This window comes from Triticum aestivum, chromosome 7D (genome assembly GCF_018294505.1).
Source record: "Triticum aestivum cultivar Chinese Spring chromosome 7D, IWGSC CS RefSeq v2.1, whole genome shotgun sequence".
Taxonomy (NCBI): Eukaryota; Viridiplantae; Streptophyta; class Magnoliopsida; order Poales; family Poaceae; genus Triticum; species Triticum aestivum.
This window is the reverse complement of record NC_057814.1, coordinates 121,936,159-121,962,485: the sequence shown is the minus strand read 5'-3', so window position 1 is coordinate 121,962,485 and position 26,327 is coordinate 121,936,159. Positions and strand designations below refer to the sequence as shown.

At 43.7% G+C, this 26,327-nt stretch overlaps 2 protein-coding genes across 2 annotated transcripts; one reads left to right on the top strand and one right to left on the bottom strand.

Annotated features, from left to right (window-relative positions):
* Positions 1-15,772: 15,772 nt before the first annotated feature.
* On the top strand, positions 15,773-24,365 carry LOC123163638 (putative transcription elongation factor SPT5 homolog 1). The gene is made up of 22 exons (XM_044580998.1): positions 15,773-16,229; positions 18,665-18,903; positions 18,989-19,132; positions 19,197-19,358; positions 19,420-19,503; positions 20,073-20,143; positions 20,215-20,572; positions 20,650-20,805; positions 20,919-21,016; positions 21,092-21,140; positions 21,210-21,362; positions 21,456-21,599; positions 21,686-21,785; positions 21,935-22,105; positions 22,177-22,225; positions 22,334-22,425; positions 22,836-22,905; positions 23,125-23,179; positions 23,298-23,409; positions 23,512-23,655; positions 23,770-23,867; positions 23,966-24,365. Exons 1-22 carry the CDS (start codon positions 15,863-15,865, stop codon positions 24,206-24,208), a joined length of 3,159 nt encoding a protein of 1,052 aa, XP_044436933.1. The 5' UTR covers positions 15,773-15,862; the 3' UTR covers positions 24,209-24,365.
* Positions 24,366-24,743: 378 nt separating this feature from the next.
* LOC123166528 (uncharacterized) lies at positions 24,744-25,822 on the bottom strand. The gene is made up of 3 exons (XM_044584335.1): positions 25,604-25,822; positions 25,279-25,452; positions 24,744-25,161 (listed from the first exon to the last, which is right to left on the bottom strand). The coding sequence occupies exons 1-3, from the start codon at positions 25,628-25,630 to the stop codon at positions 24,937-24,939; spliced, it is 426 nt and encodes a 141-aa protein (XP_044440270.1). The 5' UTR covers positions 25,631-25,822; the 3' UTR covers positions 24,744-24,936.
* Positions 25,823-26,327: the final 505 nt, after the last annotated feature.

Sequence of the window (26,327 nt, the reverse complement as noted above, 5' to 3'; positions counted from 1 at the left end):
AACAAGAGATATGTTGACATTAATTACCAAAATCACCCAGGGAGCACTTGTGCTTTCAATCTCCCCCTTTTTGGTAATTGATGGCAACATACATCAAAGCTTTAGATAAAGATATAGAGAGCAACAAGTAAAGCTTTGGAAAGACATGCAACATGCATAGGCTCCCCCTATATGTATGCACTCATGTAAATATGGAACATAGGAGCATGTGAATGCAAAAGCATGATAGAGTAAGCCATGTGTTACATGTATCTTGGCTATATGCATCAGAGCAAATGATGTGAATATAGGAAATGTGCCCTCATGCTCATGAGTCCTTCTTGCAAACAATATGTACATCAGCAAGAAATCCTCATGCACATGACTGTGATGCATATTACCTTATGGTCTTGAGTTGGCTTAGAAGGGGATGAACCTGAGTAAACAAGGTTAGATAACACAGATACATCTACTAGCCAGAGCAAACAAAAGAACCACAAAGGTACCAAGACTGGGATGACATGTAGAGAGTGAGCACTGAGTACTCCATTGGATATAGACATGTCCCCAAAGGTAAAGATGTGCAATAAAATCAGAGATTTCCTTCCCTTAGATGTCTTGCTCCCCCTGAATCTTGCATGGGATATTGGGAGAAGACAGGGAACAGAAAATCAGAGCAAAAGAAAAGAAACAAAAGAGCTTGAGCTAATGCAAGCAATCAAATATGAACATGTCTTTCCCCTCTTAAAGACATGTAACTTCTCTCCTCTTGAACACCAAGCATCTGGGGTTTCTTACACACTCCCCCTGAGTATCCTCTCCCCCTATAGGAGTGATTTAGCTTAAGCTTTGATGTAATCTCTCTCTCCCCCTTTGACATCAATTTCCAAGAAGGGCTCTTCTGGATTTTTGTGTTTTATTTCAGAAGGGTTTGGTCCTTGAGTCACAAAGCAAATTGAATGTGATGCTGGTAGAGGACAAGAATCATTGAGTGGAGCTGGAGCAAGAAGACTGCGGGAATAAGTGGCAAGTTGTCTTTCCTGTAGTGAAATTGGTAGCACCGAGTTGTGCGCTTCGGTGGCACCGAGAGAGTCCGGTTGGACCAAAGGAACCGAACTGGTGTGACCGAGTTCATCACAGAGAAAACACTTGTCACCTCAGCTCACTAGGCACTTAAGATCTCACAAGGATTTGCAAGGAATTTGCTGAAAGATTTGCAATGAATTGGATGCAGAAAATGCAGAACAAGAAGAAATGAAAAGATCTAGATGAAGTTTTTTTTGAAAGGGGAAACACATATGCAAGAGACAAATGCAAGAGGAAACACAAGAGAACTTCATCTAGAAATGGGCGGTGACAAAGTCACCTATGTTAGAGTATATTGACATAAGAGTCAAGTGAGATCACTTGATCTTTGGTCATACTCCTCGTTTAAGCGCAAAATGGGGTTACCATTTTTCGTTTAAGCATCTTGATGTATTCACATCTTGTTGAGTTGCTTTGCCCCATGATTTGGAGTAAAGCTTCTCTAAGATGGAATAACGTACCTTGGTTGGTGGTGTTGATCTTGATCATGTAGTTGAACTTGTGTGGGTTGCTCAAGGTTGATGTAGCTCATCAAGAGTTGGGAGCACCACTTGGAATTTGAGTTCATCTACCTACATGGGTTAGTTTTGCAAGGAAGAGCACTTGTGTATCCAAAATGACAATCATAAATTTAGATAGAATTTGTCAAAGGATATATTTGAAGGGTTTTGTGCTTCCTTGTCTTCAACCACCATTGTGTAGAGACTTGGTGATGTAGAAATTGCTCAAGATATGAGTGAGTTGCAATCTCATGGATTTAGATTCATCCAAGTACCTACAAGGGTTAGATAGCATGCAAGGGTGCAAAAATATCCAAGACATATAGATAGCATCATGAAAGAAATATCAAGGATTAGTCAAAGGCTCATGCCTTGCATGTATCCAAATGGAGTTCCTACTCCAAGTTTGAAGCATCAATGATGTTCAATTCACCTCTCAAACGGCAAAAGACTTTCTCATCAAGCGGTTTGGTAAATATATCCGCTAATTGCTTATCGGTACGAACATGCTTAAGATCAATGTCCCCTTTGGCAACATGATCTCGAATGAAATGATGACGAACTTCAATATGCTTAGTTCGAGAATGTTGCACGGGATTGTGAGCAATCTTAATAGCACTTTCATTGTCACAAAGCAATGGAACATGTTTCACATATATCCCATAATCTTTAAGAGTTTGGGTCATCCAAAGTAATTGAGCACAACATGATCCAGCAGCAATGTATTCCGCTTCGGCGGTGGATAAGGATGCCGAGTTTTGTTTCTTGGAGGACCAAGACACAAGAGATCTACCAAGAAATTGACAAGTACCCGAAGTGGACTTTCTATCAACCTTGTCTCCGGCATAGTCCGAATCGGAGTAACCAACAAGATCGAAAGAAGACCTCTTAGGATACCAAATGCCAAAATTTGGTGTGTGTATTAAGTATCTCACTATCCTTTTCACAGCCTTAAGATGACACTCTTTAGGGGCCGCTTGATATCGTGCACACATGCACACACTTAGCATAATGTCAGGACGGGAGGCACATAGATATAACAATGAACCAATCATAGAGCGGTAAACTTTTTGATCAACCGGTTCGCCGTCCTTAGTCAAGTCAAGATGTCCACTAGTAGGCATGGGTGTAGACATACCTTTGCATTCTTGCATATTGAACTTCTTGAATAAGTCCTTGGTGTACTTTGTTTGAGAAACAAAGGTACCTTCCTTAGTTTGCTTGATTTGCAAACCAAGAAAGAATTTGAGTTCACTCATCATAGACATCTCAAACTTCTCCGACATTAACTTTCCAAACTTTTCACTAAAATGAGGGTTAGTTGAACCAAATATAATATCATCAACATAAATTTGGCACACAAATAGTTCTCCATTAACCCTTTAGTAAAAAGAGTAGAATCAATTTTACCAATTTCAAAACCTTTTTCAATAAGGAACTTGGTCAAGCATTTATACCACGCTCTAGGAGCTTGTTTAAGACCATAAAGGGCTTTGTGAAGTTTGTAAACATGATTAGGTTTCTTAGGATTGACAAAGCCGGGAGGTTGCTTGACATAAACTTCCTCCTCAATTTCACCATTTAGAAAAGCATTTTTAATGTCCATTTGGTACAAGGTGATATCATGGTGATTAGCATAAGCAAGTAAGATGCAAATGGACTCAAGTCTAGCAACGGGAGCATATGTCTCACCATAGTCCATACCTTCACTTGAGTGTAGCCTTGGGCGACTAGGCGTGCTTTGTTGCGGACGACTTGACCATCTTCATCTTGCTTATTGCGAAACACCCATTTGGTACCAATGATGTTGTGGTTGTTGTCGGGCTTCTCGACCAATGTCCACACTTGATTTCTCTCAAAGTTGTGTAGCTCTTCATGCATAGAGTTTATCCAATCCGGATCTTCCAATGCTTCTTCAACCTTCATAGGTTCAATGCTAGATATGAATGAGTAATGTTCACAAAAGTTAGCCAAACGAGTTTTAGAGCGAGTGATTCTCCCGGTTTGGATATCATCGTAGATTTGCTCGATGGGATGGTCTTTGGCGATTATTGCTCGAACTCGTGGAAGCTTTGGCTTGGCTCGGGGTGGAACATCCTCTTCATCTTGTTCTTCTTCTTGGCCTTCTTCATTGTTGACGTTGTCATTCTCTTGTCGTGGTGGAGAAGGAGGTTGTTGATGTTCATCTTGGTGTACTTCCTCGTTTTCTTCGTCTTGGTGTGTCCCACTTGTGGATGCTTCCGTATCAATTCTTGGTTCACCTTGTCGTGAGGTAGAAGCTTCCACTTGGACGGACGAGGTACTCTCCTTCACCTCCGTTGGACGAATCTTGCCAATAGACAAGTCTTGGATTGCTTCTGAAGGGTCTTTGTCTCCTACATCAATTGGCAATTGCTCTACTTGCGAGCCGTTAGATTCATCAAACTTCACATCTACCGTCTCTTCAACCTTTCGGGTGAAATTGTTGTAGACACGGTAAGTGTGAGAGTTTGAGCCATAACCAAGTAGGAAACCTTCATGTGATTTAGGAGCGAATTTAGAACAACGATGCTTATCAAGAATGTAGCACTTTGAGCCAAATACTCGAAAGTATCCAACTTGGGGTTTGTTACCGGTGAGGAGCTCGTATGCCGTCTTGCCGAGTAGCTTGTGAAGATACAAGCGATTTGTTGCATGACAAGCTGTCTCAACCGCTTCTGCCCAAAAGTGTTTTGGAGTCTTGTACTCATCAAGCATCGTTCTTGCCATCTCAATAAGAGTCCGGTTCTTCCTCTCAACAACTCCATTTTGTTGAGGTGTGTATGTAGCCGAGAACTCATGTGAAATCCCCTCTTCGTCAAGAAAGGTATCCACATTTGCGTTCTTGAACTCCGTATCATTGTCTCTCCGAACCTTCTTGATCTTCACGTCAAATTGATTTTGGGCCTTCCTAGCGAAGTTTTTGAAGATCTTTTGGATCTGCGATTTGTCGTCAAGAAAGAACACCCACGTAAATCTTGAAAAATCATCAACTATAACTAGACCAAATGAGTTACCACCGAGACTCTTGTAGGCATTTGGACCAAAGAGATCCATGTGAAGTAGCTCGAGTGGTCTTCTCGTGGTCATGATGTTCTTCGCGCGATGACTTCCTCCAACTTGTTTCCCTGCCTGACAAGCACTACAAAGTCTATCCTTGTCAAATATGACATCTTTTATTCCAAGGATATGATCACCTTTAATAAGCTTATCAAGATTTCACATGCCCACATGACCTAGTCTTCTATGCCACAACTAGCCTTTAGAAGATTTAGCAATTAAGCAAGTTCTAGGTTGAGCCTTTTTAGTGAAATCAACAATGTAAAGATCACCTCTACGTATACCGACAAAGGCCATTTTATGATTGTCTCTATGAAACACTTGGCAATCTACCTCAGTAAATAGGACATTGAAACCGAAATCAGCAAGTCTAGATACTGAAAGTAAATTGTACCCAAGAGATTCAACGAGCATGACATTTTGTATGGAGCTATCATGTGAGATGGCCACCTTACCGAGGCCAACCACCTTACCCTTTGAGTTATCACCAAAGGTGACATACTTTCGAGGGCCGTCGTTTTCAGCAAGCTCACGGAGCATATCTTTATCTCCGGCCATATGATTAGTACATCCACTATCAAGGACCCATTCCTTTCCTCCAGCCATGTAGCCGCGAAGATTTGCCATAAGACCAAAGTGTCTCATCGCATCATCAAGATCATAGTATCCATGTTCAACATCATCTTGTGATTGATCAATTCCTAGAGAGGGTAATTCATTAGATAAATGATCATTTCTATGGTTATCTTTATGGATTCTAATAGCTTCGGAAATGATATTGCTAATGATCCCAACATCTCCTATGGCACGCATGAGATTGGTAAGCTCAAATAGACAATCACCAAAGCTAGGATCACTAGAATTCAACTTACTCAATGCAATAGACTTATGGAGAATTTCGTCTAAATTTTTCAAGGAATAATCTGGAAATCGTTCCTCAAGAAATCTCTATATAGTATAGGCACAATCAAGAGTAGGCAAACTAGCAATCAAATTTTTGGGCAATCCTCTTATGATAAGATTGATAGTTCTAAGATTGCGAATCATGTCAAGATCCTCTTCGGGTGTGGGATGCAAAGGATCAATATGAGGTGCACAAGGGCTAGTAATGTACTTGTTCAAATGATATTCATTGAAAATCTCAATCATTTCATTTTTACACTCATGAAAATATTCTCCATCAAGAATAGGCACTCTACGTCTAAGACTCCCCAAAGTAGACACATCCATCTTCCTCCAAAGGTGTTTAAACCAAGGCAATGGAGACCAATGCTCTGATACCAATTGAAAGGATCGAGAAGAGGTGTCTAGAGGGGGGGTGAATAGACTCTAATCAAGAAAAGTTGCAGAGTATATGAGCAGCGGAAAGTAAAGCATGCAAGTTGCAAGAATGTAAAGAGAAGGGATTGGAGTGTGCAAACGCAATTTGGAGACACGGAGATTTTTTATCCGTGGTTCTGATAGGTGGTGCTATCATACATCCACGTTGATGGAGACTTCAACCCACGAAGGGTAACGGTTGCGCGAGTCCATGAAGGGCTCCACCCATGAAGGGTCCACAAAGAAGCAACCTTGTCTATTCCACCATGGTCGTCGCCCACGAAGGACTTGCCTCACTAGGGTAGATCTTCACAAAGTAGGCGATCTCCTTGCCCTTACAAACTCCTTGCCTCAACTCCACAATCTTGACGGAGGCTCCCAAGTAACACCTAGCCAATCTAGGAGACACCACTATCCAAGAAGTAACAAATGGTGTGTTGATGATGAACTCCTTGCTCTTGTGCTTCAAATGATAGTCTCCCCAACACTCAACTCTCTCTCATAGGATTGGATTTGGTAGAAAGAAGATTTGAGTGGAAAGCAACTTGGGGAAGGCTAAAGATCAAGATTTATGTGGTTGGAATGGAATATCTTGACCTCAACACAAGTGTAGGTGGTTCTCTCTCAGAAAATATGTATTGGAAGTGTAGGCATGTTCTGATGGCTCTCTCCACGAATGAAGAGTGGGTGGAGGGGTATATATAGCCTCCACACAAAATCTAACCGTTACACACGAATCACCAAACTCGGTGGGACCGATTCAACGAACTCGGTCAGACCGATTTGATTCATAATGTGACCGTTAGGCATTTCGGTGGGACTGACTGGATCAACTCGGTGGAACCGATGTGCTAGGGTTAGGGTAAATCCAAAACTCGGTTGGACCGATTACTCAAACTCGGTGGGACCGATTTGGGTAATGAGTGAAATAGAGAGTTGGCCAAGCAAACTCGGTGGGGCCGATTGCATATCTTGGTGGGACCGATAATATTGCAATAGGCAATAGAGAGTTTGCAAGCCCATCTCGGTGAGACCGAGATCCCATCGGTGAGACCGAACTGATTAGGGTTTCTAGCAGTGGCTATGTCAACTGAACTCGGTGGCTTCGGATAGAAAGAATCGGTGGGGCCGAGTTGACTTTTGGTTTGGGACATATTTGGATGTGAGAAAGTGGTTGAGGGCTTTGGAGCATATCACTAAGCACTTTGAGCAAGCAAGCCATTAAGCAACACCTCATCCCTTCTTAATAGTATTGGCTTTCCTATGGACTCAATGTGATCTTGGATCACTAAAATATAAAATGTAGAGTCCCGAGCTTTGAGCTTGAGCCAATCCTTTGTCCTTAGCATATTGAAGGGGTTCCACATCCTCTAGTCCATGCCACTCCATTGTTGAACTTATCTGAAACATACTAGGTAGAAGCATTAGTCCAACAAGAGATATGTTGACATTAATTACCAAAATTACCCAGGGAGCACTTGTGCTTTCACTTTGATAATTTGATATGTGGGTGGACTGGTGCTTGGGTGCTTTCCTTACTTGGACAAGCCTCCCACTTATGATTAACCCCTCTCGCAAGCATCCGCAACTTCGAAAGAAGAATTAAGATAAATCTAACCATATCATGAAACATGTGGATCCAAATCAGCCCCTTATGAAGCAACACATAAACTAAGGTTAAGCTTTTGTCACTCTAGCAACCCATCATCTTCTTATTACCTCCCAAGGCCTTCCCCTAGGCCCAAATAATGGTGAAGTGTCATGTATTCGATGTTCACATAACACCACTAGAGGAAAGACAACATACATCTCATCAAAATATCGAACGAATACCAAATTCACATGATTACTTATAACAAGACTTCTCGCATGTCCTCAGGAACAAATGTAACTACTCACAAAGCATGTTCATGTTCAAGATCAGAGGGGTAATAAATATCATTAAGGATCTGAACATATGATCTTCCACCAAGTAAACCAACTAGCATCAACTACAAGGGGTAATCAACACTACTAGCAACCCACACGTACCAATCTGAAATTTTGGGACAAAGATTGAATACAAGAGATGAACCCTCCCTCGATGGGAGGATCATTGGTGATGACGATGGCTTCGATGTCCCCCTCCCGGAGGGAAGTTTCCCTAGCAGAATAGCTCCGCCGGAGCCCTAGATTGCTTCTGCCCAGGTTCCGCCTCGAGACGGCGGCGCTTCGTCCCGAAAGCTTCCTTCTTATTTTTTCTAGGTCAAAACCCGCCATATAGCAAAAGATGGGCACCGGACGATGGCCAGGGGGCCCACAAGCCCTAGGGGCGCCCCCAGGCTTGTGGCCTCCTAGTGGGTCCCCTTTTGTTGTTTCTTAGCCCAATACTTCTTATGTATTCCAAAATAATTCTCCGTAAAGTTTAAGGACATTTGGAGTTGTGTAGAATAGGTATCTCAGATTTGCTCCTTTCCGGTCCAGAATTCCAGCTGCCGGCATTCTCCCTCTTCATGTAAATCTTGTAAAATAAGAGAGAAAAGGCATAAGTAATGTACCATAATGTGAAATAACAGCCCATAATGCAATAAATATCAACATAAAAGCATGATGCAAAATGGGCGTATCAAGACCAGAAGCGAAGCGAGGAGACAACAAGGCAATGATACGTCTCCAACGTATCTATAATTTATGAAGTATTCATGCCATGTTCACAACAATTTTATATGGTTTTGGTATGATTTTATTAGAACTAACCCGGATTGATGCTGTTTTCAGCAGAACTACCGTGGTGTTGTTTTTTGTGCAGAAATAAAAGTTCTCGGAATGGGCTCAAAATTTACGGTGATTTTTTGTGGAGCAAAAGAGACCCCCGAAGAATCGAAGAAGGACTAGAAGCTTCATGAGGAATCCACAAGCCAGGAGGGCGCACCCACCCCCAGAGCGCGCGGAGGTGGCTTGTCGCTGCCTCGTGGACCCCCTTGACGTGAGACCGACGCCAAAAAATCCTATAAATACCCAAAACCCAAGAAAGAACACTGGATGAGAAGTTCCGCCGTCGCAAGCCTCTATAGCCACGAAAAACCAATCAGGAGCACGTTCCGGCACCCGGCCGGAGGGGGAAATCATCACTGGAGGCCATCTTCATCATCCCAGCGGCCACTATGATGAGGAGGGAGAGTTCACCCTCGGGGCTAAGGGTATGTACCAGTAGTTATGTGTTTGATTTATCTCTCGTATTCTTGACTTGGCACGATCTTGATGTACCGCGAGCTTTGTTAATATATTTGGATCTTATGGTGTTCTTCCCCCTCTACCTTCTTGTGATGAATTGAGTCTTGCTCTTTGAGGTTTCGTAATGTTGGATTGAGTATTGGATTTGAGAATACTTGATGTATGTCTTGCGATGGGATATCTGTGGTGACAATGGGATGTTCTATTGATTCACTTGATGTATGTTTTGGCACTCAACTCGCAGATTCCCGAGGTGACATTGGGGTAATCTATGCATAGGGGTTGATGCATGTTTTTGTCCTACGTTCTCCGATAGAAACTTTGGAGTGACTCTTTGTCGCACGTTGAGGGATTGCCATATGATTTAATTATGTTATCATTGCTGAGAGACTTTGCACTAGTGAAAGTATGAACCCTAGGCCTTGTTTTCAAGCATTGGAATACCGTTTTTGCTCACTTTTGTTACTAGTTACCTCGCTATTTTTATATTTTTAGATTACAAAAACCTATATCTACTATCCATATTACACTTGTATCACCATCTCTTCGTCGAACTAGTGAACCTATAAAATTTGCCATTGTATTGGGTGTGTTGGGGACACAAGAGACTCTTTGTTATTTGGTTGCATGGTTGTTTGAGAGAGACCATCTTCATCCTACGCCTCCCACAGATCGATAAACCTTAGGTCATACACTTGAGGGAAATTTGCTACTGTCCTACAAAACTCTGCGCTTGGAGGCCCAACACGAGTCTACAAGAAAGGTTGCGTGGTAGACATCAGGCAACAGGGCGCGTCCAGGGGGTAGGGTGCGTCATGTTACCCTGTGGGCCCCACGTGGCTCCGTCTGACCTAATTCCACTTCTGTAAATTCTCAAATACTATTGGGAAACCCTCAAAGAGCCACCCGAAACAGTTTTCCCACCGCTGGAGGCTTATGTTCATCCGCGATCCCATCTGGAGGCCTTCTCTGGTACTCTGCTGGGGGAATCGGTCACGGAGGGCTCCTACATCATCCTTGTTGCCTTCCTATGATGCATGAGTAGTTCACCACAGACCTATGGGTCCATAGCTAGTAGCTAGATGGATTCTTCTCTCTCTTTGATCTTCAATACAATGTTCTCCTTGATCTTCTTGGAGTTCTATCCGATGTAATCTTCTTTTGCGGTGCGTTTGTTGGGATCCAATGAAATTTTGTTTTATGATAAGATTATTCATTTCCTTTCTGAACTTTATTATGTATGATTATGATAGCTTTGTATTTCTTTCCGATCTATCCGTTTGGTTTGGCCAACTAGACTGATTTATCTTCAGTAGGAGAGGTGCTTTGTAATGGGTTCAATCTTGCGATGTCCTCACCTCGTGAGAGAAGGGGTAGCGAGGCACGTAGTGTATTGTTGCCATTAAGGATAAGACAATGGGGTTTATTCAAATTGCTTGAGTTTACTTTGTCTACATCATGTCATTTTGCTTAAAGCGTTACTTTGTTTGTCATGAGCTTAATACCATAGATGCATGTTGGATAGTAGTCGAGTGATGGAGTAATATTTGTAGATGTAGGCATGAGTCGGTCTACTTGTCACGAACGTGATGCCTATATGTGTGATCATTGCCATGAATAACGTCATAACTATGCGTTTTTCTATCAATTGCGTAATAGTAATTTGTTGACCCACCGTATGCTATGTGTTCGAGAGAGAAGCCTCTAGTGAAGACTATGGCCCCCAGGTCTACTTTTATTATATTATTAAAACCAAAAATACTTCCATGCAATTTTATACTTTTTTACTTTCCTTTTTATCTATCTATCACTATCAAAATTAATCCTTGCAAGTAACGAGTTAAAGGGGATTGACAACCCTCTTGACCGCGTTGGGTGCAAGTATTTACTTTTGTGTGTGTAGGTGCTGACGACGAGAGTTTGCGTGGGGCTCCTATTGGTTCGATAACCTCGGTTCTCACTTAGGGAAATACTTATCTCTATTGAACTACTTCACACCTCCTCTTCGGGAAAAATATCCAAAGTAGTTTACAAGTAGTAGGAACAATTTCTGGCGCCGTTGTCGGGGAGACATCATCAAATTCTTATCATGTTCCTACATCCAAACTATCATCTACTCGCTCTAGTTTTTATTTGCCTCTCTTTTTCATCTCCCTCTACTTCTCATAAAAAACAAAAACACAAAAATATTTTGCTTTGTTAGTTTGCTTACTTTGTCGCTATGTCTCAAGAAAAAAATCTACGATAGTTCTTATTGTAAAAGGTTGGGTAAGATTGAAAATACTACTAAGAACTTCGTGTTTACACAGTATGAGCACAAATTTTTTTTGGTGAGGAACTTAAGGAACACTCTACCTTATTGGATGCCATTAGTAAACAACTTTATGAAGTTAACTAAGAAGTTACCAACCTTCAGTCTCAACTTGCTCGTACTAAGAATTTGATAGGAAAGATATCCGATAAACAAACCACGTTAGTAAATAAGATGGCAGCTAAACCTGAGTCACATCCTCTTACTAGTGATGATGACAATATTAAAATGATTGGTGTTTCACCTATTGAATCCTTGTTTAGTAATATAAAAATTGATGAAAAATGGACTGGAGATGAGTCACCTTTAGCTAGAAGGCGTCCAATTGTTCGGAGGGTGATGATCTTAATGATAAAAATGATAAAACTGGGTTTGGAGAGCTCAAGACTTTAAATAGTGATGTGCCCACTACTTTGGATTACAAGGACTTTAATTATGATAGTTGTTCTTTAATTGAATGTATTTCCTTGTTGCAATCCATGATAAATTCACCTAATGCTTACGAACAAAACAAAGCTTTTACTAAACATATTGTAGAAGCTATGATAAAGGCTCATGAAGAAAAGCTTGAGATCGCTCCACTAGTTTGCATGACATGTTTCATATACTTGCTTATGTTGCATCACCGACGATTCATACTTGCTCATCTCATGTGGTTGATTGCCACATTGCCATGCCTCATGGCATATATGCTTTGTGTGTTGCATCCAACTTGTCACATACTCGCTCCTATCACATGTTTGGTTGCACCAATGTCATCTCTTCACGTATGCCATGCACCTTTGATTGTCACATGATTGACTTGATTGCCTCGCACATGTTGCACAATTGCTATCTCATTTGTGTTGAGTGCCACACTATCTTCACCACACCCCATGCACATTATGCTTGGATTGTCTTGCCCCATGTGTTTAGACATTTCATCTCATTTGGTGTTGTAAGTGACTCTTATGCCTACCATATACTGTACATTGAGCACTTTGTGCATGCTTGCTATGACATGAAGGTAGATGCGTGTTCACTTGTCACACATATTAGCATATGTACCTCACCTTTGCATGATTGCTTCCATGATGCCTTTACATGTGCTCAATTTATACACTTCCATGCCATATCGCAACCCTTTATCACACCATATGCTATGCTTGATGACTACACTTGTTGGGTGAATCACCTATTGAATGCTTGGTTTTGCACTAACGCTAACCACATTTGTTTTCTCCAAGTGTTTGTTATCCTTGACCCTTTTGAAAAAAATCACAAGATGGTGCGACATTGGAGAGTGCCCATTTCAAGCTTCACGATGATGTGTGCTTGGTGACCGTCCACTTCTACATGACGATGCCATCTCTTTCCCATGGTGATTTGGTTTTTGATCTGAGGATGGGTCTTTCCCAAGGGGGAGGGATGATGCAGAGCATCCTACGGACATCACCATGTCAAGATTTCCATTGCTAAGAGACACACCCACTCCTACTTCAATCATACTAAGGCGAATTCCACCCTTAATGCGTATCTTCTTAGTTCCCTCGAGGATGGTATATTACTTGACCGTCCTACCATGTGCCCATATATCTAGGTTTGAGCCCAATGATGAACGTGCCATGGAGGAGGTCATCCACAAGCGAGCGTCTACATCATCCACGACAGAAGCCTGGAAAACGGAGAAGGAATCATCAAGGAGAAGGCGAGGTTCCACCTGCACCGACGAGTATCCACGAGGAGGCGACATGCTACGAGCTTCAGGACACCCCGTGCGCACAGGCCCTTGGACCCCGTGCACATGGGACCTCAATGCCCACGGTACAAGCCCGTGCGCACGGGCTAAGTCGCTGGATACCCCGTGGAGCCCGTGCGCACGGGGCCTCCCGCGTGGGGCTGTTGGGCTTTGCCTTGTATTACTATTTCCCCCGCCTTACCCCTTCATTGCCTGGACTATATACTCCTCTTCCTCCTCCATTTAGGGATAGCTAAGAATAGATCTAGACATTAGAGCTTAGCTCATGTACCTCCCCTTGTGGGATTGCTCTTGAGAGAGAGAGAGAGAAGACTCCATTGGAGTTCAAGACCTCCATTGGAGAAAATCCTTAGGGATTCAAGACCCCCTTGAGGGAACGATCTATCTAGATCATCAAGACCTCGTCTCCTTCATAGGATTTAGGATGAACTTTACCATGTATTTTCTTTCCCTTTGATTGTTCATGTACCTTGTGGATCTTGTGTGTTTGTTGGTCTAGTGGATGTGTGATTGGACTTGTTCTTGAGTGTTCCTCTTGTTCTTCGCGTTCTTCGTGGACCCCCCTCCAATTAGTGAAAGATCTCCACCTAGGGTCTCCACCCTACAACAGATGAAGTCACCCATGGTGATGGTGCTTCCCCACCTAACTCGTCCCCACACCTCTCCTCTGTTGCTGCTACAAAAGAAGAGAAAACGATTAGAAGAGGAAGAGAGATACAGAGAGGAGTAGGAGGAGCAACTGACGGGTGGCCGCTGGAGTTGGAGCCGATGCCCGAAACCCTAGACGACACCCGGTGACCTGCTACTACTTTTCCTGGGACCTCTTGTCCTCACGAGGCCCTATCCCAACGAGGAAATGCAAGTGGTTGCGTGGCAGATCTGGCCATCGCCATGGACGGCGCTCTGCTGGATCTCCCTCTCCTTCCAGCACCAGAGAAGGAGGAGGAAGGAGGGGGAGGGGGCTGCAGTGGGAGAGGAGGTCGCCGAATTTGGGCGAGACGCCGAGGTGCGAGGCCAGCAGTGGCAGTGGGTGAGGAAGGGCATCGCGGGTGGGAGGGAGAAGGGGAATCGAGAGAGTGTGGGTTTGGGCCTCCGCGCGCTATGTGTACACATGTGTTGGTGGGTCGATAGTAGTAGCGTTGGGCTTATACCCCACACTACTATTATGGCCTGTCACGGGGGGCATGACAAAGATCACTTAGTAGTAGCAAGGGGTTTATACCCCTCGTTACACCCCTCGCTACTACTATGGCCTGTCCCGGGGTCACGATGAAGGCCACTTAGTAGCAGCGTGGGGTTTATACCCCTCGCTACTACTATCAACTTAGTGGGGTCGATACCCCACGCTACTACTAATTAGCAGCAGTGCGACCTATATACCCTCGCTACTGGTAAGCATATATCTAGTATAAGGTATTTCCTAGTAGTGTTCGCGCGAGCCAAGATTTTGATGAAACTCAGTCTACCAAACTGGCCAAAACTGCACCCCACGGGTCTGGATGGACCTAATTCAGGTAACGAAACGCATCCTTGGTGTACCAAGATTGGATGATGGTCTCTTATCCGCTCTCTTTGGACATTTGATCTGTCTTTTTTATTTTTGATGCATGTCGTTGAAGAGCCCTGACCCCCCACCCCCCTCAAGTAACTATTTCACCACTCCCAAAAGCCCACTTAAATTGAACATCCCAACAATTGAAACCCCTAAAAAAAGAAAGAAACAACTGGAAGTCAGGCCATAGGATTGAGCAAAAGTAGCATCAGGATCAGATGCTCAAAGAAGTGTTTGTTCCCTGCCGCGGCAAAATTTCGTGTTTTGACCCTTTTCTGAAACCTATTCGAGATCTAACCCTAGTTTGAAATTTTTTCGAGATCTGACCCTTTTGCTACCACCAGGGTCCATGGTGGTAGGGTGTAACAGCCTACCGCCAGGGACCTTGGCGGTAGGAAACATCCTAACGCCAAACATACTGGCGGTAGCCTGTACAACCCTACCGCCAAGGTGCTTGGCGGTAGGCACGAGCACGCATTGTGTTCAACACTTAGGAGAAATTTGCGGTAGGGCATGCAACCCTACCACCAGAGACCTTGGCGGTAGGCTGTTAGACCCTACCGCCATGGACCTTGCCGGTAGCAAAAGGGTCAGATCTCGAAATTTTATCAGACTAGGGTCAAATCTCGAATAGATATCAGAAAAGGGTCAAAACACGAAATTTAGCCCCCTGCCGCATACGGCATACCCGTTGTTCTAGCACGAAAGAGCAGATCGGCAAGGCGCAACACCTTTGACTTGACTGTATCCAGCAGATGACGCTGTATTTTTCAGTGAAAAAAGCAGGTGACGTCGTCATACCCGGACTGACGGAAAAGGATATACACACGACGGTATCCAGTTACGGTCCAACCAGTGGGCCAGTGGAGCCAGCCCATCGAGTTCCCGAATCGTAGAGCTCCCGACACGATCCAACGGTCCAGAGCGCGACGCGACGCAGCCCGCAGCCCCTCACTTGGGCTAGCCCAGGCTACACCTCGCCTTCGCCTGCGCGCACGGGCACGACTTGTCTGAGGAGAGGAGTTTCCCCTTTCCCCTCGACGCCCCTACGCGAGGGCCCGAAAACCTAGCCGCCAAATCCACCCATGGCTCGCCGCGGCCGCGACGACGACGACGACGAGGTCGAGGAGGAGGAGGAGGACGAGGAGGAGGCCTACGACCTCGACGACGAGGAGGAGGACGAGGGGGACGACTACGAGGAGGAGGCGAGGGGCCGGGGCAAGGCGGCCTCCCGCTCCCGCGCCCCCGCCGGCGGCGGCGGCGTGCGGAAGAGATCGCGCCAGGACAACTTCATCGACGACTCGGCCATCGAGGACGAGGACGAGGACGAGGAGGACGACGGCGGGAGCCGCCCGAGGAAGAAGGGCGGCGGCGGCGTGCGCGGGTTCTTCGACGAGGAGGCGCAGGTCGACGAGGACGAGGAGGAGGAGGACGAAGGCGAAGGCGAGGATGGTGAGTTTTTTTTTTCTTTTGCGCTATCCGATTGCGGTTACGATGCCATGCCTTGCGTACTTCCGCGGCCTTTTTGGCGAGATCTGAACCTGCTTGGCTTGATTTGCAGAACTAGATTTGAGGTGTAAGTGATTTTTATCCTGTTTTGTTCTTTGGGTGCTATTATTTTGCATGCATGATTTGCGGTAAGCGATGTTGGTGGAAATATTAGGACATAGTAGTACTGAATTTTGCCTAAGAGCTAGGTGTCAGCGATTTTGATGCCATTCTATGGCTTTTTTGGTCACAAACCGGAGCTTGTTATTGTTTAGTTGTCACGGGCAATGGTTGCACATTGAGACTTGTGGTTATTTAGTACTCCATCCGTCCACAATTACTTGTCGCGGAAATGGATAAAAATGGATGTATCTAGAACTAAAATACGTCTAGATAGATCCATTTCCGCCACAAGTAATTCTGGACGGAGGGAGTAGAACTTTGTATGTCCCGGTCATTACTTGGGTAGTACATGCTCATTCAAGCTTAAGCTGGTTTGGTTGCTTCAGTTCTGATCTGTTGCTGTGTTTATGTTCATTGAGAGGTGGTGAAGATTTTTGATGCCTATCTTCTACTAAAATAATTTGAATACTAATAGGATGACATTAACCCCCTTATTGATGCTATACTATATGGTAATCTTTGATCCTGAGCTTGGACTCGAGTCAAGTCGAGAGTTTTTTCAGGCATGTGAACTTTCCTGTTTGAAAGCACACTTAATGTTTATAGATCTTTGTTTCCTTTTTTTTCATTAAAATTATGCCGAAATTGTGCTCCCTATAGAGCCATAGACAAGCTGTTTCTGAATAAATCTATGTTATCACATCCTACAGGGAACAGAACTAATCGAAGATTATGTAGTATTAACCACTAGTAGTAAGTACTTCCAGTCTTGTGTCAAGCAGACCATGCGTATGACCTAACTGAACAAGACTACTTCCTTTTCTTGTCTTGGGTAGTTATCTAAATTCATACAGTCTTCCGAATGCTGGACAAAATAGCTGTGAATACAACTTGATCTGGTGCAGCAAGCTTGACATATCTTTTGCTACCATGGTGAAAACCAGTTAATTATTGATCCGTAAACTGCAGCACGGCTTAAAAGATTCATTGTTATGAGCAAGGAAAATAGCACGACATTATGTCCTGTATATCTGACTGGTGTAATTGTGTGATGCAAGGTTTGTCCAATATAAATTATGTCTCCTAGGAGTAAAAAAAAATCCGTCAGATTTCAGACTCCCCTGCTTTTATCCTGAACATTGGTGACCACAGCATTTATGGAATACATCACGTGGATCTGTAAGTATGGTAACCAATCATAGTGTCTGGCTAAAATGATAAATAGATTGTGCAATTCTCCACAATTTGAAAGAGGGGCTGTAAAGGATATTCAGTATGGTGTCATCAAGGGATTCAATGTGTAAACACAATTTTTTAGATGGTCAATTTTATTATTGAGTTGTCAGACTGAATTGGATGACTAAGATGGTCTGCGTCAAACCCTAAGTAGTACTTCTTATATTGGTATGGATATAGGTAGATAATTTCTGAAGAATCACTTGATATAATCTATTTTTCACTTGTCCTCATTGTACCCGTCAAAATTTTCACGTGCTACCAAATACAATGCATGGTTCACTCAAAACCCTAGAATTGCCATTTGAATGGGAGGAGCCAACTAAAAACTATTTCTAATGGAGCCTTTTCAATCTATCTCCTGCATTTTGTATTACATGGCAACATGCTTCATGCTGGTAACCAGTGCTAGTATCTGTAAATGACACATCAGGTCCCGAGCAACATATCTTTTGGCACTGATGGTCCCACTAATTCATGACAGACCTGAGTCATAGCTCTCTTGTTCCAATTGATTATCAGAATCCATGAAGAATCATGCTTTGTCAATATGATTATGGTTCCCCTAGTTCTAGTAGGTTAAGGAAAGCAATGGTTGAACATTAGCGAAACCATCTGGTATTTTTGTAGCAGTTTTCTGATCTATTTCAGTACATCTGCCATGTATCTGCCACTAGCGGCGTTGCATTTGTGTAATAGAAACGACTGTACTAGAATATAAAATTGATTGACCTGCCTTTACTGCTGCTTGAGGATCAGAGGATCTGTATTGAACTAATTGACGAATTAGATGGTTATTTACGGAAATAAATGAGAGGTTAGTGTGTTGAGATATTGTGATGGCTATTACAGCAAATTCAGCTTTTAGTAGCATAGTAAGTGTTCTATTAGTGTTACCAAGGAATTTAACACTATTCAGATGTGTACTGGACGGATGCCCAACTAGTTTCAGAACAGTTATCATACTGAGTTACAGAAGCAAGGCTAGATAGGTTTCTAAATTCTAATGCACCGATCTCTGTTCATTGGCCATTGTTCAGACTTTATCAATGATGCTGGAGCCGACATTCCTGATGACGACGCCGGCAGGGGCTCCAGATCACGTCACTCTATCCCTATGAGGGACGAAGAAGAGGATATTGATGAGATTGAACGACAAGTACGGGAGAGATATGCAAGATCTACTCATATTGAGTATGGAGAGGAAGCTGCAGACGTTGAACAGCAAGCTCTCTTGCCATCTGTGAAAGATCCAAAGCTTTGGATGGTGAAATGTGCGGTAGGGACGCTGTAGCTTAATTGAACTACCCGCCATCCTTTCTTAGCACTGTCTGTACTCTACTAATGTCATGTTATGATTTCAGATTGGGCATGAGAGGGAGACAGCAATCTGTCTAATGCAAAAGTTCATTGATAGGACAGATCTCCAGATAAAGTCTGTTGTTGCGTTAGATCATCTAAAAAATTATATTTATGTCGAAGCGGAAAAAGAGGCCCATGTCAAGGAGGTATGCATATGCGTGGCATTATATTTCTTTTGGTAACACAACCCTACTAATTATTTATATGCAGGCTTGCAAAGGTCTACGAAATATCTATGCTTCAGCAAAAATAACGTTAGTGCCAATAAAAGAAATGGCAGATGTCCTCTATGTTGAGAGTAAGAATGTTGATCTTGCAAGGGATACTTGGGTCCGAATGAAGCTGGGAGTATATAAAGGTGACCTTGCTAAGGTACGATCACATCACTTCTCTTAGATATGTTTCTCTAGAAACTAAGATGGTCTTTTTGCAGGTTGTTGATGTTGACAATGTACGCCAAAGGGTAACTGTGAAGCTCATCCCTAGAATAGATTTACAAGTTTTGGCTAGTAAACTGGTAAGTCACATATCTCTTTTTTCTAAATCTAATTTGGCGTAACGATAGGTTGATCTATGATACAAGATGATACTACCTCTAACTTAATATAAGATGAACTGGAAAAATGTCTTATATTAAGGTACAGAGGTGTATATCATAAGTACTCCCTTCATTCCTAAATATAAGTCTTTTTTAAAGATTCCAATGCGGACTACATACGGAGCAAAATGAGTGAATCTACACTTTAAAATATGTCTATATACATCCGTATGTAATCTTTATAGAAATCTCTAAAAAGACTTATATTTAGGAACGGAGGGAGTAGTATTTAAGTTATCCTTTTCATGTTATTTTCTTTTGTCCCCTCTTGTGCTTTTTTCTGAAGGCGAAACATCTGTCGCTGAGTCCTGAGTTATTACTCCCTCTGTTCCAAAATAAGTGTCGTGGTTTTAGTTCAAATTTGAACTAAAACCACGACACTTATTTTGGAATGGAGGGAATACTTACTACGGATTGCTCTGATTGTTATGACTACGAGATTCCTTGTTTTGGATGGTGTGAATTTGATGGGTAATTTATAATTTCAGGAAGGGAGGGTGGTTGCAAAGAAGAAAACCTTTGTCCCACCACCAAGATTCTTTAATATTGATGAAGCCAGGTGTTCTCCTCCTCCTCTGTCATCAATTATTTTATGTTTTTGTCATTGTTTGCTAACTTTCCCACAAATAGGGAAATGCACATACGCGTGGAGCGGAGGCGGGATAAAGACTCCGGGGAATACTTTGAGATGGTTGATGGCTTGATGTTCAAAGATGGTTTCCTGTATAAACCGGTCTCAATAAAATCAATCCACACACAGGGCATTCAGCCATCATTCGATGAATTGGAGAAGTTCAAGAAACCCGGTGATGACATGAATGGGGATATGTCTAGCTTGAATACTCTGTTTTCTAATAGGAAAAAGGGACACTTTATGAAGGGTGATGCTGTTATTGTTGTTAAAGGTGATCTAAAAAACTTAGAGGGTTGGGTTGAGAAAGTAGAGGACACAACTGTCCACATCAGGCCAAAAATATCCGATCTTCCGGTAATTGTTTGCACTTGTAGCTATCATTAACATTAGCTGTTTGATCTGGTGAATTATGCATCTCTTTGTAACTGCAGAAAACATTAGCCTTCAACGAGAAAGAACTTTGCAAATATTTCAAACCTGGAGATCATGTGAAAGTGGTATCGGGTGTCCAAGAGGGTACCACCGGCATGGTTGTTAAAGTTGATGGGCATGTCTTAATCATTTTATCAGACACAACTAAAGAACACGTGAGCAATTTTTGTCCAATTTAATAGTTATTATGTTTGGAGACGACTCAGTCTAATCTGTACTAAATAATTTACTTCTTAACTGTGTTCTCATCTTTTCATGATGATTACAGATACGTGTGTTTGCCGACCATGTTGTGGAGAGTTCTGAAATCACCACAGGAATTACAAGAATCGGTGATTATGAACTACATGATCTTGTTCTTTTAGAGTAAGTTGTCTTTCCAGTGTACCATAAGGTTAGCTCATTTGTGCAAGTGCTTACCTTAATTTCCAATATTTTCAGCAACTTGTCATTTGGGGTTATTATAAGAGTGGAAACTGAAGCATTCCAGGCAAGTTTGTTTCTCAGGATCTTTAATGGATGTTCAAGTCCACAAAATATTTACGACACTTATGTTTAGGTTCTGAAAGGAGTGCCAGATAGACCTGAAGTGGTGCTTGTAAAATTAAGAGAAATAAAAAGCAAGATTGATCGGCGTACATCAGCGAAAGATAAGTTTAATAATATGGTTGCAACTAAGGATGTTGTCAGAGTTGTCGAGGGAGCATGTAAGGTGTGTATCCTTTCACATTTATTATTATATTTGAGCAGCACTTTATTATGTAATCCCAGTACAGTTACATTCTTTTTTTGCCTCTTGAACTAGGGAACACAAGGACCTGTGGAACACATACATAAGGGGATATTGTTCATATATGATAGGCACCACCTTGAACATGCAGGCTTCATTTGTGCAAAAGCACAATCGTGCATTCTTGTCGGTGGATCGACTGGTGGCCGTCGTGGAAATGTTTGTGCTGGAGTATTAGTACTCTTGGTAAATAAAATCTGATTATGTTTTTGTGGATTAACTTGCCATTTGTTTTGTGCATGCAGGGTATGGATGCTGCAGATGCTAGGATGGGTGCTTTGAGATCCCCGGCAAGCATCTTGCAGTCTCCAGGAAGGCTGCCCCCAAGAGGACCACAAATGAACTGTATGAAACTTCTGTGCCTCATTTTGTGAATGTGAAAAATATGTGTTCTGCTTCAGTGTTGATTCTCAGGCAGCTCCGTTAATTGGGCAAACACGGTAGCTTTGTTAACTGAAGCTGATGTAGTAATATGGCCTTGTCATTCAATGCAGATGGTGGAAGATTTGGAGGAGGTGGTCGTGGTGGAAGAGGACATGACGCCTTGGTTGGCAAGTGTATCAAAATTAAATCTGGTCCTTACAAAGGGTACCGTGGCCGCGTTAAAGAGGTGACTGGGGTGCTTGTGCGTGTGGAGCTTGATTCGTTAATGAAGATTGTCACAGGCGAGTAATCTTATTTTATGGCATTCTTTGATTTCTCATGTGCTTGTTGCTAATATGGTACCAAAATACAGTTAAGAGGGATGATATCGCCGACACACCTACTGTTGCAACACCATTCCGGTAATTCTCTCTCTCTCTCTCTCTCTCTCTCTCTCTCTCTCTCCCTCTCTCTCTCTCCGTTGCATTTTGGGCATTTGTTCGATTACTAACAGGACTTATTATCACCAGTGAACCCCGATTCTCGTTGGGTAGTGAAACACCAATGCACCCGTCTAGGACGCCACTACATCCTTTTCAGACTCCAATGCGGGACCCTGGAGGTATGATTGCCTACTGCCCATGTTTCAACCATTCAACCATCGCATGTAAATTATATTATCACCATGATCCATCATGCTCACGTTCCCAGCTGTTTCATTTCAACTTACAGTGTTGATATGAACTGTTGTTGAAAGGACACTATCTGATTGTTACCTTTTTTTGTTTATTTTGATCCTCTATAACCTCAGTAGTGCTCAGTCACATTCTAGTCTTAACTATGCAATCAAACGTTTCAACCTAAGTAGGCTTCTGATAAGGTCATTAGAAAGTTAAACATTATTTGCGCCCTTTCAACAAATGCTGGTTGAGTATAAAACCAACGCATCAGTATTTGCACTATTCATTCATAGTCGTACTTGTCATTTATTTTCTATGCTTATGTATTAACAATATCCTTCATTTTCTACAGCAACACCGATACATGATGGAATGCGAACCCCGATGCGTAGTAGGGCCTGGGCTCCTATGAGTCCTCCAAGGTTGTGCAACCTTTATATAGATATACTCCCTCCGTACCAAAATATAAGACGTTTTTGCAGTTCAATTTGAACTGCAAAAACAATTGAACTGCAAAAACGTCTTATATTTTGGTACAGAGGTAGTATATTTCTGATCCATGAAGATCTCTTGTCACTAGGGTGTATTATTGTGTTTGTGTTAATGTTTTGATGTTCATGACTTTGTTCGTAATTTGCCAGAGATAATTGGGAAGATGGAAATCCTGATACTTGGGGAAGCAGTCCAGCTTACCAGGTTAGTACAACTTTAGTACTAACTGGAAAGATGGAAATCCTGATACTTGGTGACTTATTTATTTGTTCCTATTACCTTCTATATCTGATCCCACATTTTTATTCTTGTTAATTTTCAGCCAGGAACACCACCAGCTCGGCCATATGAAGCCCCAACACCTGGATCAGGGTGGGCAAATACTCCAGGAGTTAGTTATAATGACGTCCCAACTCCTAGAGAGGGCAATTATGGTAATGAAATTTGTGCAAGTATCTACTTTGTGTTACTTAACATGATATGCCATTACTGTGAAAGACGTATTTATTTTGTTCTAATTGTTTCTGTTCTCTTAGCGAATGCTCCAAGCCCATATGTGCCTTCCACACCTGTTGGTCAGCCAATGACACCAAATTCTGCTGCGTACCTTCCTGGTACACCTGGTGGTCAACCAATGACTCCAGGCAATGCTGGAATGGATATAATGTCTCCTGTAATAGGTGTGTGTTCTCAGCATTATTTGTAGAATTGTTTTAGTAAAGTGCCATCAGAATCACCAAAATAGGCAAAGCACCCCTGATAACTCATCTAATTATATGCCCAAATCCTTGCAGGTGGCGAGGGTGAAGTTAACTGGGCATTGCCAGATGTGTTAGTTAATGTCTTGGCGGCAGGTGATGAAGGACCTGGTGTGGTCAGGGAAGTGCTTGGGGTATGTGTCGTGGAGAGCATCGTTGGCTTCCAAGATGTCCATGTGAATTGTTTTGTGTCCTAAGCTGTTCTGATTACCCTGAACGTTTGAACTTGCAGGATGGAACTTGCCGTGTGGCACTTGGGTCGTCAGGCAATGGAGACATTGTGACGGTCCTTCCGTCTGAGCTCGAGGTCATCAGACCAAAGAAGAGTGACAGGATCAAGATCATGAATGGTACCTTCCGCGGATTTGTTGGAAAACTTATAGGAATAGACGGTTCTGATGGCATTGTGAAGCTCGACGACACCTATGAGGTCAAGATCTTAGATATGGTGATTTTGGCCAAACTGGCGGCTTGAGTTGGATGTATATTTGTAACCTGTCCCTCATATAGCCTTTGTTGTAACAAGTGTCGTTGCTTTCTCAATAAAACATGATTTTTGTTTCATTTAGTTGTATCCCAGATTTTGACATCAATAGAAAAGAAAAAACCCATGAGGGAAATGTTTGTCTGCAGCCATAGTTATCTCCATTATTCTCTTCTATGGATTTGGGGGTGTCCGATGTCTTCACTCTTCTTGTTGGGGGTTTCCTTTGTGATGTAGAGGTGTGGTGGGTTCATGGTTGTGGTGCATTCAGAGTGTCGGGTTGACGGTGCGGTCATGGGGTTTTATGCTTTGTGAGTAGTCTGTGTATGGACTATTTGTTCGTCATGTTTTTTGTTAATTAATTAGGCAATTCTTTTCTGCTTAATCAATCAATCGATGAGGCAATTTTTTTCCCTCCGTTTCAAAAAATAAAAATAGATCATTCTCTTCTATTAGCTTTTTAAGTTCCAAATGAGTAAGAAGAGATGTATAGATTGCCAAAGTAGCATCCCAAAATCAGACTCGATGATAATAGCGTTCTGTATTTGTGAGGTTCGTATCCCATTTGTACACAAGAACAAAAACTGCTATCTCCTGGGGCTTACACCAGAGCAAAGTCGTAAAGAACAGATCGATATACTATTATTGTACGTACGCAAGGAAAGGAAAACTGCAGCCGAGACATCACGGCCTGTACTGTGGTTGCGCTCCTCCCGGCCTCAGGCAACGTCTTGCTTGCACTGCTGGAACACCTGGAGCAGATTGCTGTACGGGCACGGGCTCCTGGACGACGGCGACCCGGCGACGGCGCGCTGGCGCTTGCTGCTCGACGGCCGCGAGTCCGGGCTGGGCGTCGGCCCCGGCTCGGCCTCCCCGAGCAGCTCCTCCGCGTCCTTCTCCTTCCGAAGGGTCTCAAGGAAGGACTCCTTCACCGCCCCGTCGAGCTGATACCACCAAACATCACCGACAGAGAGAGAGAGAGAGAGGCAGGACATCAATTCCGTTTCCGACTTTACAAGTTCAATCCAACCGCAACGAACGCAAGCAAGCCGGGCGCTCACCGTGAGAGGGCAGAAGTCCGGCATGGGCCAGCAGACGGGCCCGGCGTCGTCGGGGGGCTCCGGCATGGGCTCCACGGGCTCCATCTCCACCTCGTCGCCGTTGACGCTCCCGGCGACATCCTCGTCGTCATCCTCCGCCGCCGCCGCGGCCACCGCCTGCTCCTCGACCTTATCCTACACGCCCGGCGCACCGCGCAGAGTCAGAAATCAACGGAAATCGGGCGAAGAGAAGCGGAAAACCAAGGAAGGAAACCCAATCGCGCGGAGGAGGCGGGAGAGATGGAAAGAGGCGGAGATGGGGGAGGAGATCTCGAGTTCCAAGTACCATGAAGCCCGCGGCGATCTCGACCATTCCCCTTTTGCTCTCTCCCCGCACGCGCTCCCTCCTCTGTCTCCGCGCCCCGAAAGATCTTTTCCGGATCCTTCCTTCCTCTGCGGCGGTGGATTTGGAACGGGGGGCGGGCCTTTTCGGGGGTGGTTCGTTTCCTTTTCCGTGGTGGTTTGAAACCGGGAGCGCGTAATAAGGGTGCTTGCTTATGGGTCGAGAGATTTGGGGGAAAAGGCAACGGCTACTTTTTGTGCGGGCTGGCTGTGCCGTGTGCCTAGTTGGCTTGCGGGTTTACCGAGGTAGATCGGATTTGGGGGGCGGAAAGGCGCGCGGTGGAGCCTTCTGATGAGATCGAGTCCCCGGTGGCCCGGGGCGGTCGGCAACTTACGCCCATCACGCGTGCACAAACAGTCAGGTCTCAAATTTACCCTTTTTCATCCGGGTCTTTCATATTTCATTTCTTAGATCCATATAAACCATGTAAAATAAAAGCTATGTATTACGACACCTTAGCTATGATTCGTCGTCAGAGATGTTCACGGCGTCGATGCCGGGCACCGGGTGGACGGGCACGTAGGAGGGCTCCGACTCCTTCTCCTCATCCATATATGCGAGTATCTCGTCAACTTTCGCGGCGTGCTCCGCCTCCACCTCCCACCGACGATGGCGTCTGGCCTCCGCATCCAACCCCGACCGGTGGGAATCGAGGATCCCTGCTACT

What these genes read in the sequence shown, in the direction of transcription:
- LOC123163638 (XM_044580998.1), top strand. Translation starts at nt 15,863, where the DNA reads ATGGCTCGCCGCGGCCGCGACGACGACGACGACGAGGTCGAGGAGGAG. An exon ending in ATAAAGGTGACCTTGCTAAG is followed by an intron (nt 19,359 to 19,419) that starts GTACGATCACAT and finishes GTCTTTTTGCAG; the next exon opens with GTTGTTGATGTTGACAATGT. An exon ending in GCTCCTATGAGTCCTCCAAG is followed by an intron (nt 22,906 to 23,124) that starts GTTGTGCAACCT and finishes GTAATTTGCCAG; the next exon opens with AGATAATTGGGAAGATGGAA.
- LOC123166528 (XM_044584335.1), bottom strand. Translation starts at nt 25,630, where the DNA reads ATGGTCGAGATCGCCGCGGGCTTCATG. An exon ending in AGATCGCCGCGGGCTTCATG is followed by an intron (nt 25,453 to 25,603) that starts GTACTTGGAACT and finishes CCGGGCGTGTAG; the next exon opens with GATAAGGTCGAGGAGCAGGC. An exon ending in CGGACTTCTGCCCTCTCACG is followed by an intron (nt 25,162 to 25,278) that starts GTGAGCGCCCGG and finishes TGGTGGTATCAG; the next exon opens with CTCGACGGGGCGGTGAAGGA.